The sequence below is a fragment of the Psittacula echo genome (assembly GCF_963264785.1).
Source record: "Psittacula echo genome assembly, chromosome: 2".
NCBI classification, from domain to species: domain Eukaryota; kingdom Metazoa; phylum Chordata; class Aves; order Psittaciformes; family Psittacidae; genus Psittacula; species Psittacula echo.
Window position 1 is genome coordinate 74,371,229 of NC_137737.1, and position 13,767 is coordinate 74,384,995.

Consider the following 13,767-nt stretch of genomic DNA (forward strand, 5'->3'; position numbering starts at 1 on the left):
TTCCCAAAACCAGTGGGAGAGAGATACTAATGTGGCTCTTTCCTGTCCTCCTGTTGCAACTGCAGTCACAGCTCTGTGGCATTCCCATTGCAGTGTCATCTGTTGTTGCTTTGACAGCAAGGTCTGAAAATATCCTGTCTCAGCTGGCATTTTAGGCGTTGCCAAAATTTTACCGGGAAGGCTGAGTCAGTTAAGGAAATGATGGTTCTTTTTCTTCCAACTGTTTGTATCTCAGTAAAACCTGTGTAGATTTTATGGAACAAAGAATAGAAGCACCCTTAGGGACAGCTGCGCTCATATTTCTTTTTTTGTTTTTTTTCCCTATTTTTCACTCGTCTTCTTTCCTTTTCTTTTTTTTCTCTTTCTCTCCCTTTTTTTTCCCTTCTGTTTTTTCCTTCCCACATCCCCCCCTTTTCCCCCCCTTTTTTTTTTCTTTTTTTTTGGCACTGATAGGAAATGTGTGTGTGCACCACACAGTTATCAAGGTTCATTTTACTAGTTACCGCATCATTGAAGTCACAGGTGAAAAGCAGTAGTTTAATTGCCCAGCAAAGATTGGTTCCTCTGAAGTCTGTCAGAGTTCAGCAGTATATGTGCTGCATTTGCAAGGCTCGTGATGTATATTTCCATACTCATTCTGCTTTGTGGCGATAGCTTTCTACGGATTTTCTAATTACCACGCTTCAAAACTTTTGTATGTCCTCTCTCTTACTGAGAATGTGCAACTTCAGTAAGAAACTCTCATTAGGCAATACTTGTGTTTTCCAATAGCAGTGTTCTGAAGTGTCATGTGTAAGTACAGCTGGTTTTAAATCCCTTATGATAAAAAGACGACCTTCATTGCTTTTTTATGGTGATGTTTTATTTTCTAGTGGATCTCTCACATTGTTTGGAAGTAGGGTTTGTTTACTAATGTTTTTACTTTTTTTTCTTTAAATTTCACCACTGATTCCTGGCTTTTACATCTCATTCTACCATGCCTTAACATGCCGTTTTACTGTGCCCCATATCTGCCTGAACAATGTGATGCCTTTATTCTCCTGCTTGAATTTACTGTGCCACTTAAATACTGTCTTTGAATGTAAAGAGATTTCTACCTTTCCCACTCTTCCAGATCGTTAATGAAATGCTGAGCCACAACAGATCCAGCATGCAGTCTTGCATTACCACATTCTGCAAATTATCAATGCACCATTGATTCCCTCTTCTCAGTAAATTATCAATTACCATAAATATTTATGGCTTCTTAGAAAGTTTTAAAGCTCCTTTGCTTAATGCTCATGCTAAAATCAATGTGAATTTGTGTTTCAGGGAGTGGTTTTTATTGTTTTGATATAATAATGGGATGATAGTCTGGCAGTGAATGCAAAACTCATAGCACTGACTTACGCAAGCTTGTAAGGTCTGCTAATCTTAGCCTCTACTATATATCTTGAGGTCACCCTAAACTGCATCATATGCCCTAGTAGAAGGCACCATTACATTTCATAAAAATAAAAATGCAGTTTTCCTAGTATTTTAAGTATCATTGTGTAGTATGTGCTCACGAGAAGCTTGTTCTGACAGTCTTTTGTTTTTGAAGAACAAACAAATTGAATAGCTAGCTTTTCCTCTTCATTGTTACTAAAATAATTTCTCTGTAGCTTTAAAGGTATGTTTACAGATAGAGAGGTATAGCCTTTAAACCCTGTTATATCTATGTAGTATACGCAATTTGTAAATAGCTGTATATTCAGGTATTCAAGGTAAATCCTAAAGCTTTTTTATGTAACAGTGTTATATAGTTTTATATAGACACATATTGTACTATCCCCTTGCTCTTTTTATAACAGCTGCTGGAAGATAAAGATACAATCTTAACTGTCTTCTGCAGTTTCAAAGTTCAGGGGACATAGATAAAGCACAGCGGACTGTTTGTTTTAGGATAGCAGAATTGATTTTAAGTTTGCGATGTTGGGGCTTCTGTGCCTGACCATTAAACTAGAGGTCTTGTAACTAGAAGGAAAACAGCATTTACCAATGATTTCTGAAACAGGAGCCAGGAGTGATGTGATTTGTGATTTGTTTTGTGTGAAAGACAGGGTGTGAGATCCTGACTGTAAATGCAAGAGACCAGGAGACTTAAAATTCAGAATCTGAATCTGGGGTCTCAGTGTGTGCCTGGGGGCAATCTTGCAGTTTAGAATAGCATGTCTTGAAGAAATAAGATCTTTGGACTCTTACAGAGAGTGTTCTTCCAAGTCCTTGCATGAATTGGTTTTGGTTTACTTGCTTTATTTCTAGGGTTTTTAATTGCCACGATAACTTACTCCATCTTCCTGTCTTCCCAGCTTCTAATCAGGTCTGCCATCTTAGGAATTAGTTTGTCTTGGGAGAAAGCCACGTTTTGGAGCAAGATTGATTCTCCCCCACCCCCCCTTGTTTTTTACTGATCTTTGATTCTGATTGTCTTTCCATATATCTTGCTGATGTACACTATCACAAAGCAGGAGATTGTAGTACCTCATATGGTCTCCTCTTTGCCCTTAACACCAAAACAAGTGTCTTCCTCCCTCTTAAAAAGTTTTCCTAGCAGCAGCTTTGCCTGTTGACCTTGATTCATACCTAGGGCACTCACCTTTCCATTGAACAGACCTGCCTTACCTTAGCTCATCTGTGATCCCCTCCACCAACCACCTCTTCTCTACCATTCTGTCCCTGCTCATCTCATCATTTATAAGCATTGCCCCACTGTGCCCCACTACACCATTCTCTTGTATCTGTTTAATGTCTCCTCTTCCTCCACTTCCTGGAGCTTAAAATCTCACTCCTTTTTTTTATTAACTCAGGTTTGACTTATGATTGAGAGAGCTTGTTTTAAGAATTACCAGCTTCACTGTATCTACAGATCCGTCAAGGGTGAAGTTCTGACCAAGATTTTGCCACAGGTGTTGTAGCATATACCTGTGTCTTGCTTTGTTTATTTAACCACACCATTACCCCAGCCTGAGAACTAATTTACCAAGCAAAGCTGCCTGCAGGCACTTCACCAGTAGTTGCTGGTAGCCCCAGAGATGCTGGCTGTTTGTAATTATGTGACAAGTAGACTGAAATTGGTTTTAATTGTGCTCTATGGCATAATATATGTATTTTTTTATTCTGAACATCTGATATTTTAATGAAGGACTATAACTATTCAGCCTTTTGTAATATAGCAAGGGAGAAGTGTGTGCATCACTCTCTTTAGTAAAGTATGGAGGACCCAGTCCCTTGAATGACAGGTAGCAAAGCAGAGTTTGTGTAAATGTTTTTCCTTTGAGAAAGCCCCTCTATGTCTCCCAGAATCATTGTTTAGCACCTACATCTGGAAAAGCTCTTTTTAGGATGGACAGGAACTCAGATGTCTATGTAGGAACCATGCTGATGACAGCAAGTTGACAATTCTGTGGTTGCTGTCTCAGGGTGTCTGTAGGAATAAAGGCATCAGGATCTTCATTTGGCTTCTGAGTTTCAGATTTTTCATTCAAGCTTTCTTTGAAAGCTAGAAGGAAAGTGATGTTTCTACTTCTATGAAAAACTGCAGTTCTGGTGCTAGGTGAGGAGCTGAGATGTTACCAGCAATGCATGAGATGGTAAGCCATCCAGCTGTTTACTGGAGTGGCTGTTCCTTTAAAAGCCGTGCAAACTTTTGTACCTGTAGTGCTTGTATTTGGTGTAATGTGCCCTTGGTGTTTGCCCAAGGGCACCATTACACCATGAAGATAACTGCAAGAAGGATTTGACTTTCAATTGGCAACGTGTGCTCTCCGTGGAGAACTGAGACCAAACCTGTAACACACCCAGGTGGACTTCCAAAGGCAGCTCTTGAGGGAGTTGTGTTATCTTTCTTACTGTAAATATGCTGTAAGCTATGAAGTCCAAAGTGCACTGACCAGGTGAGAGTAGGCTTTGTGCCTGACTTCATGCTCTCCTGTCATCTTACACCTTGCCACAGAAGCAGGGCAGGAATATGGCTCTTGTAGGTGTACTGCTCTGCTTAGCTAAAGCTGGAGGGGGGAGACGCTTATGGGAAATGCATGTAAGAAAGATGGTTCCTGATATTTTAAACCTTGAGTTGTTCACATTATTTGCTGCATACAGGTGGGAGCTTATGCGAGTGCAAAGTGCAGGCTGTTAGGGTAGGCTGTTGCTTATTGAAGTCTGGGCCCTTCTATGCTGGTAGATTTTTGTAATTGATTTCTTAAAATTATGTATTTTGAGCAAGGTGTTTGTAAGAAGGTTTAGTCAGACTTAACCGAAACAGACAAGTCATGTACCATGAGTGAAGTCCCCCTCAGTGTTCTCCATCCACTTTGGTCAGACCTTGGCAACTTTGTTTGCTGGTACCCTGGCTGTGGAAGAGCTTCTGCTCATTAGTGAACTTTTCGGATTACTTTTATTCTCTCACACTGATTAGCAGCCCAGCTTTAAGAGCTGGTGCTTCTCCACTTCACAGAGCTAAATTGCACTAGGCTAGTGCCAGGGTTGTCACAGTCTTGGGGTCGTGAGGATTGATAGTGTCGGCATTATGAGCTTTACTGCTCTTCCGTGGCTAAACTCTCAAACTGAATGAGTCCTCTGGCAGAAATTCCAGGTCATTAAACCAGCAAGTGCTCCTTGCAATCCTTTTTGTGACTAAACTCAGACTTCATTGAGTCTGACGCTACCCTGCTCATCCCAAAGAGCCATCTGCTTTGAAATAGTGGGTATGGGTGGGTGCATCAGGAGGTATGTGTACCTTTCATGTTAGAAGGCCAGTATCTTCAGTAGTGCCAGGAGAAAAACAAACAGCTGCACTGGATGCATGATGGACATGGATGCAGCACTGTTTCGTCTTCAACTTTAACCTGAAATGCCACTGGATTTGGAAAAATTCTAATTTCTTAATGGTGTATGGTTTACGTTAACAGCAGCCTGCTTCAGACACTGAACACAGGATGCTGGCTATCCTAGGTCAGTTCTCAGTCTGACCCTAAATAGCCCAGCTGTAACACTAGTGAATATCAGGTACCAGAATTTGAGCAACAGAACAAGCTCTCTACATGTTATCCTTTTAAATCATTAGTGAGTGTCCTGGGTTCAGCAGTAGCAGTCATTTTTCTCCTCCTTAGTAGCTGGTGCAGTGCTGTGGTTTTGACTTTCAGCCTGGGAACAGCGCTGATAACACTGATGTTTTTAGTTGTTGCTCAGTAATGTTTACTCTGACCAAGGACTTTGTGAGTCTCATGCTCTGCCAGGGAGGAGGGGAAGCCGGGAGGAAGCAGAGGCAGGACACCTGATCCAAACTAGCCAAAGAAGTATTCCATACCACAGCATGTCATGCCCAGTATATAAACTGGGGGCAGTTATCCAGAAGGGCTAGATCACTGCTCGGGTGGGGCTGGGTATCGGTTGGCGGGTGGCGAGCGGTTGTATTCTCTTCCCTTGTTATTTCCCTTATCATTATTATTATTGGTGGTAGCAGTAGTGGTTTGTGTTATACCTTAGTTACTGGGCTGTTCTTATCTCAACCCGTGGAAGTTACATTCTTTCGATTCTCCTCGCCATTCCTCTGGGAGCAGAGGGAGGAAAGGGGGGGGGGGAGTGAGTGAGCTGCTGCATGGTACTGAGTTACCAGCTGAACTTAAACCACAACAGTGACTTAAGCACTTCCTAACCCAGAAGCTGCATCTTCGTGTTGTGTTTATTAGCCACTCTTGAATTCATTTCTTTAATTTCTTTGAAACCATTTATCACCACAGCAGAGAAATACAAAATTTTTGGAAATGTTGAGTGAAAAAGTAGTGTTAGTTTGGTTTTTCTTTAAAGCTACTTATCACTGGAATAGTTTTCCCTAGAAAATTGCACTTCAGCTGATAGAAATATCTAAATATCTGAGTTGTCTTACTAGCAAGGACTGTATATCTGATAGCAAGCTCTCCCTAGATTTTGTGTTATCAATTCACAGCAAACAGAAGTTTTGCAATGTTTTCAGCCACATATGTTGAATTACCCACTTGAATGAATTACACCCAGTACCACTTATTCACTTGGGTATATGCTCAGCTGTGTTTTCTATTGTGCCCACCATTTTATTTTGTCACAGACTTTGTTTTCTACACTATAGTGCTGCTGTAACGTTTGTCTTCCAGGAGCAGCATATATAAAATGACATGCTGGGCCAGCAGTTAGGCCTAGTTAGAAAAGAAAATATTTGGAGGTTGTTTATGTCAGGGTTTGTTGTACTCTGTAAATTTGCATTTTTCTCTCACCTCTTTTGTCTGTTTCCTCCTTGCAGCATTAGCCACTATGTGCTGGTGATGTCACTGACCATATTTATGATGTTGATGAATGGGCTGGCCCAGCTGCTAACTACACAGAGACTTCAGCTTTCCAGAGGGACTAAGCACCATTCCACATGATGAAGTGATACATGTTCCTGCCTTGTTCCCATCCTCAGGCTTCCTCTGAACCAAACTCCACCTCTGGAATGTAAATACAGGTTGATGGACTGGAGTGCCAAAATCCCATCCAGGGATCAGAGTGCCCTGCTGATACAAATTAAGTGCTGTCCTGTGACTGAAATTTGCATTTGGAGGTTGCCATTTAGGCATCAACGGGGCTCAAAAAGCCTCAGCTTTCTTCTCCAAGTGTGCGTATTTCTTGAAAATAAAAACAGAAAAAATCTTTTTAGAAGAAGTAGGCAACCATCTTTTGAGTTGGGTTTTTGTTTTGGTTGTTATAATTTGTCTGCCAGCTGTTTATCTCACACATGCTCACTCTCAGTAGGAGTCTGCAAAGTCCTAGATTCATTTCATGTCTTGCATAAGCATCTCGCAGACTAAAGCATAAATGAAATCAGTCTGGGCACATCACTGATTTGTATGTACCCAATGTGGCACACACATTTGAATATCTCTGAAACTGGTTATGCTTTTTGCAAGCTATGTCAATATGCGTGTGAAAATGTGTTGAGGCAGGTTAAGGCTGGTGCAATGTGAGGCTGCTGCTGCTAGACAACACCTTTTAGCTAACCTTGGTATGAACTGCTGCCGCTGACCGTGCTCTGCTGCTGCCTCCTGTGCTCGGGCAGGCTGAGCAGCATGACAGCTCAGGTAATTGATCCAAATGAAAAGGAACCTGATGAAAGAACTGTAAAATCACATTCAAATTCCCTGCTCCAGCTCGTGCCAGGGCAGGCAGGAAGGCTAGGGCTGGTTGTTTAAGTGGCAGCCCAGAGTTAAATCAGCATAAAGAGGTCATGAAACTGCAGCTGGAGGTGGTGGTTTGCATAGCATGATGCCATATGGAGGCTTTTCCCTTTGTATCCTTGCTTTCATTTCTTTTTATATTCTGCTCCTAATTACAAGCAGCCTGGGTAATGGCTGCGTCATGAATCAAACACAGACACAAATTCCCTGGTTGTATGCTGATTACAAGTGAGAGCAAAGAGCCAGGGTGCTTAGAGGCTCTGCTGTTGCAGGTGCATCTGGGGACCCAGTAACCATAAATCCATTGCAGCAGGCTTTGAGGTAGACTTGTAACTTTGTAGGCCTTCCAAGAGCAAACACCAGCTTACCTACCACTACCCCACAGTTGAATAAGTAGCACAGACCTACACCTCGCTGCTTCATCATTCGCTGAAGTCAGCTGTTAGAAGAATTACACCAAAATTGTATCTCCTGAAGCAAAAAATGTATCTCCTGCTCAGCAGGAGGCTGCACAGAGCTGGGTGTCCTGCCTTTGAAATGGATTTTTCCATTTACACCATCAGTAAAAGGGCCTTTGAAGCAGCTCCCTTTGCACAGCAGAGGAAACAAGTGAAAGGAAGAAATTTCTTCCTTCTGCCCCATTATATGATGCATCGTTAAAAATTGTGCCATGCAATATCCTTGTGTCACACCCCCAACTCGCAGCCAGGCCTTCCTATCTGGGAGCTGATACATATGGTACATGATGCTGGCAGCCAAGGCAAGACATTCGTCATGAGGGTTGCTCCAGTGCTCTTTCCAGCCATCTGGCATTTGGCCATGGTCACATGTCTGTTTAATGCTCTGGAAACTAGTCATCCCTCTGCAGGAAGTTTGGCTGGGAGAAACCAGTCACAAACCTCCATCTGCTTCTTGAGTGTTAGAGAAAATATCCTATCGTGGGCCTGCAGTCATCTGTGCAGCTTTGGGCTGCCTCTTTACAGTGTTGAGCACTAGAGTGGGAGTAATTTGTCCACTAGGTAGTGGTACGGTGAACATAGAATCATAGAATGGTTTGGGTTGGAAAGGACCTTAAAGCTCACCCAGTTCCAACCCCCTGACATGGGCAGGGACACCTCCTGCTAGACCAGGTTGCTCAAAGCCCCGTCCAACCTGGCCTTGAACACTGCCAGGGATGAGGCAGCCACAGGTTCTCAGGGCAACCTGTGCCAGTGCCTTGCCACCCTCACAGTAAAGAACTTCCTAACATCTGATGTACATGCATCTTCTTTCAGTTTAAAGTCATTCCCCCTTGTCCTGTCGCTGCTTGCTCTTATAAGTCCCTCTCCAGCTTTTTTGTAAGGCCCCTTTAGGTACTGGAAGGCTGCTCAAAGTTCTCCCAGATCCTTCTCTTCTCCAGGCTGAAAAAGCTGCTCTCCCAGCCTGTCTCCATAGGAGAGGTGCTCCAGCCCTCTGGTCATCTTCATCACCCTTCTCTGGACTTGCTCCAACAGCTCCATGTCCTTATGTTGGGGGCTCCAGAGCTGAACGCAGTACTCCAGAGCAGAGTAGAAGGGAAGAACCACCTCTCTCGACTTGTTGGTCACACTTTTTCCTACTAGGAATGTTGCTAGCACAACAGTCACAGAAGGTATTTCACATCTGTTACAGGCTATATCCACAGATTTCCATGCGGGAAGGTGGGCATATGCCCGCTGCTGGTAGCCGACCACAAAGAAAAGGCAAGGAGCAACCATAGGCAGGTGGAAAATTGCTGCTAGGGCAAAACTTGTTTGTAGGCATGGGAATCTGCCACACTTGTTCTCCTTAAATCCAGTGAGTCTCTGCTATGGAGAGCTATCCCCAGCTCAGCCCCAGCCTCCAGGTGTCTACAGTGTACTGTATCATTGAAGGGTACTGTATCATCAGCTTTGTGTGACCTTCCTGATGCTTTGAGACCTCTATCTGCAGTGCTATAATTTCAGTACACACAGCTACAGGCAGCTGTACCACTGAGCATCCCAGTCTACATTGCTGGAGCAATTTTTTTGCAAAACTACTGTTTGTAGAGCAAATTCACTGATAGGAGCAGCTGAATAGCTAGCATTGGTGTGGTGTGAAGGAATTGACTGAAAAAGTAAGAATGTGGGACCCACAGGCTGCCACTCTGAAGGCACATCTTCTGCAAGCCTGTCAAAACTGTGTGTTATTTATGACAAGACCAAGTGGATGTTCTACCCTCTAAGTGAAAATGCTGGGTCTGGTGCTGCGGGCTCCTGGGACAGTGCACAGGAGCTCGAGCCTGATGTCTTTTCTTACCACAGGGCTGGTAGTAAAACAGCATCTCACCCCACTGCATCTGCTGCTGCTCACCTGTGGTAGTAGGAATAATCCATATGCTCTGCTGTGCAGGCAAGTGGAAATGGCTGTCCAAACTACAGCCTGCATCAATTACTCTTTCTGCTTATGGTCTCTTTCCACAAGGTAGGTTTTAATTATTACATCCATTCTTGTACGAGTAGAAAGTGAATGGTGAACATAGGAAAAATTTGCAACACACGCACTGGTATTCCCCCTGCGCTCCTCTGCAGGGGTCTGCTCTTGTTTGCCATTTGCTCTGTTTGGGCCATAGTGGTAGCAACCTTAGCTGACCTTTCTTTTTCCCAGCACTGGTCCTTTTGCATCCCTGCCGTTCATGAATTCAGTTTGTAGCTGAGGCTGTGGGAGTGCTGGAGCACAGCTCAGGTGGAGAGGCAGGATTGGCTGTGCTATTCCTGTGTCTTCCTCAGGGAAGGCTTTTGCTGGAGTCTTGGCCTGCACTTTTGGGTTTATTTCAGCACAGGACAGTGTCAGAAATTCTCCCACTCAGCTAATTTGCACAGCCCTGTGGGGAGTGTGTGTGACAAAGTCAGCTCTTCCTTCCCATGGATACGTGTTCCTCTCCTTTCCAGAAGCAAATGTCATCAGCAATAAAAAGTCCTCCCCAGCCCTAGGAGCTAAGGTAGGGGAAAAAATTGTACTCAGCTGAGTTTAAGGTTTCTTTGACTCTGCATGTGGGTCTTTGAGCATCATCCCTCTTCATGGAGTCCAGACAGGACTTCGGCCACAGAAGGTGGTCTCTGAGCCAGCAGAGCCTTGTAGGCCAGTGCAGGTATCACCCAGCCCCTGTGTTTTCTGCTGAGGGCAAGAAGGCAGAATTATCCCAAGCCCTCCTGCCTGCTTTCTTTCACCTGCAGCAGAATTGCAGGCTCTCTGACTCCTAGAGCAGGTGAGGCTCCAGACAGTGCAAACCTCAGGCAGGGAAGGATGGGTAGATTGACACTGTTATCTATGCCTGGGGCTGCACAGTTGTTTTTTTTAACTATGCTCATATTATATAAACCTCTGCAAAGCCCGTATCTTCTTGCTTTCAGAGCCATGAACCCATGAACAGCTAACTGTAAGCCTGCAGTGCCCATCAGGTGGTGTAATGTGAGAGAAGCTGTACTGAAGAGCAGCTGGTACAAAGATCTTGTACTCTTCAGTGCTAAGAGCTGTTCTCTGCTATTGTGTTATCAAGGCTGTACACTGCAGCCTTTTGATATCCGTCCAGGGAGTGAGCTGTTTCTTCAGAGATGATGAAGCTTAGATTGTATCAAGACGTCTTATGACCCAAACTAAATGACTTCCCCCTCCCCCTCACGGGGTATATCAGATTTTACAAGCTTTGGCAATTGCAATGCATGTCGTGGCTGTTAGTTGTAAAGCTGTGTCGTGGTTTAAGCCCCGGCTGTAAATTAGAACCACGCAGTCTACTTCCCCCCCCCACTCCCCAGAGGGATGGGGAGGAGAATCGAAAGAATGTAACTCCCACGGGTTGAGATAAGAACAGTCCAGTAACTCAGGTATAACACAAATCACTACTGCTGCCACCAATAATAATAATGATAAGAGAAATAACAAGGGAAGAAAATATGATACCGCTCGCCGGAAAAGAGCCCGACCGAAAAGAGGACGTGCCCTTCCGGGTAGCTCCCAGTTACATCCCCCGGCATGACGTGCTGTGGTATGGAATACCTCTTTGGCTAGTTTGGGTCAGGCGTCCTGTCCCTGCTTCCTCCCGGCCCCTCCTCCTCCCTGGCAGAGCATGAGACTCACAAAGTCCTTGGTCAGTCTAAACATCAGTTGTTATCAGCTTTGTTCCGAGGCTGAAAGTCAAAAACACAGTGCTGCAACAGCTACTAAAAAGGAGAAAAACTGACTGCTACTGCTGAACCCAGGACAGTATCCACCCCTTATTCCATACCATTCACGTCATGCTCAGATCCCACATTTTCCATATACCCTCACTCTCAGGAATGTAACTGGGAGCTACCCGGAAGGGCACGTCCTTGACGTGACACCCTGAAGGGGAGGGTGAATCGAGTCAGTTTGCCGAGGTGAAAGCCATCCAGCTGGCCCTGGTCATTGCTGAACGAGAAAAGTGGCCAGTACTTTATCTCTATACTGACTCATGGATGGTGGCAAATGCCCTGTGGGGGTGGTTGCAGCAATGGAAGCAGAGCAACTGGCAACGCAGAGGTAAACCCATCTGGGCTGCTGCACTGTGGCAAGATATCGCTGCCCGGGTGCAGAACCTGGTGGTGAAGGTACGCCATGTAGACGCCCATGTACCCAAGAGTCGGGCCACTGAGGAACACCAGAACAACCAACAAGTGGATAAAGCTGCTAAGATTGAAGTGGCTCAGATGGACTTAGATTGGCAACATAAAGGTGAATTATTTTTGGCTCGGTGGGCCCATGGGTCCCTCTGTGCCCCAGCCCAGCCCCATAGCACTGGTACGAATTGGTCCTCTGGTTTAGCTGCAGTCATCACTGTGGTTTGAGTAGCAACAGTACTTGTTGCTGGGGGTGGTGTAGCTGCTGTGGTTGGAGCTGGGGTAGCTGCACTGTCTGTTGCAGTTGAAGTTTGAGTAGTGGCTGTACTTGTCGCTGGCGGTGGTGTAGCTGCTGTGCTCGGAGCTGGAGTAGCTGCGCTGTCTGTTGCTTCGCTCTCAGATCCAGGGACATTTTTTCCCTTTTGAAGGTGCTGGATAGCGTTGAACAAGGCCCGGTAGGCATAGGCCAAGCCCCAGCACGTTGACATGATTTGTCCCTCTCTGGTATGACCAGGATGACAGCACACCTCATTTAAGTGTTTTACTAATTCTTCTGGATTTTGCAGTTGTTCGGTGGTGAAATTCCAAAACACTGGAGGGGCCCACTGACCTAGATACTTGCCCATACTATCCCACACACCTTGCCACTCATGGCTGTCCAGCCTCGGGGAAAATCTCTCGGTCCCCCTATTTTGTCGTCTAACCCCAGACAAGACCCAAACCCGACTCTGCTTAACTCTTGAGATCAGACGTAATGGTTGTGGACAAAACACACTCTGTATGCGTGCCAACATGGTGACCCCCATCACAATCAGCAAACAGGTCTCAACAATATTAAAAGGCCACTCAAAAATTTCAAAACTCTCAAACGATGCTGTAAACGGTCTGGGAGGGGCACTGGGAGGGTGAAAGAATGTCTCCTTCATAGGTTGACCACCCAGGAAGGAGAAAAAAGATGTATAGTTGCTAAGCATTTGTATTATATACCTCCCAAAGTATAAAGGTGGTGACCACACTGGGAACACAAGCCAGATCAGTTTCATGATCAATCCTTCTATTGTATTACAAGTCATTGCTACAAAATACAACGAGACAACAACCTTAGCCCAAGCCCCACACTTGAAAAACACCAACACAGCAAATACCGGCTCTAAGTAACCTACGGCATATTGAGACTGTGAGATCAAAAACAACAACTTTGAGAGCCAATAAATCAGCATTGTGGCAAGTGACTATTAATCTAAAACACTGAATGCTTATCACAAATACGATTAGACACACTCCGGTCAGATCTGTCGTTATCTCAACCCTTCGGGCCCCACGTTGGGCGCCAAAAAAGAACTGTCGTGGTTTAAGCCCCGGCTGTAAATTAGAACCACGCAGTCTACTTCCCCCCCCCACTCCCCAGAGGGATGGGGAGGAGAATCGAAAGAATGTAACTCCCACGGGTTGAGATAAGAACAGTCCAGTAACTCAGGTATAACACAAATCACTACTGCTGCCACCAATAATAATAATGATAAGAGAAATAACAAGGGAAGAAAATATGATACCGCTCGCCGGAAAAGAGCCCGACCGAAAAGAGGACGTGCCCTTCCGGGTAGCTCCCAGTTACATCCCCCGGCATGACGTGCTGTGGTATGGAATACCTCTTTGGCTAGTTTGGGTCAGGCGTCCTGTCCCTGCTTCCTCCCGGCCCCTCCTCCTCCCTGGCAGAGCATGAGACTCACAAAGTCTTTGGTCAGTCTAAACATCAGTTGTTATCAGCTTTGTTCCGAGGCTGAAAGTCAAAAACACAGTGCTGCAACAGCTACTAAAAAGGAGAAAAACTGACTGCTACTGCTGAACCCAGGACAAGCTGCTACAGCCTTCACATTCTTGAATGAGAAGATATGAATGAACGTTTGTGGTCTTACCCAAACCTTGCTTCCTAGCATCACCCT

At 44.9% G+C, this 13,767-nt stretch overlaps 1 protein-coding gene across 5 annotated transcripts in view; it reads left to right on the top strand.

Annotated features, from left to right (window-relative positions):
- The window catches only part of PIGN (phosphatidylinositol glycan anchor biosynthesis class N), a 102,699-nt gene extending 96,009 nt beyond the window's left edge, over nucleotides 1-6,690 (top strand). For all 5 annotated transcript variants that reach the window (XM_080610131.1, XM_080610130.1, XM_080610132.1 and 2 more), the window contains one exon: nucleotides 6,296-6,690. In XM_080610131.1, the coding sequence (XP_080466257.1) occupies nucleotides 6,296-6,419 (124 nt within the window). In that variant the 3' untranslated portion in view covers nucleotides 6,420-6,690. The remainder of the gene's footprint in view (nucleotides 1-6,295) is intronic.
- Nucleotides 6,691-13,767: the final 7,077 nt, after the last annotated feature.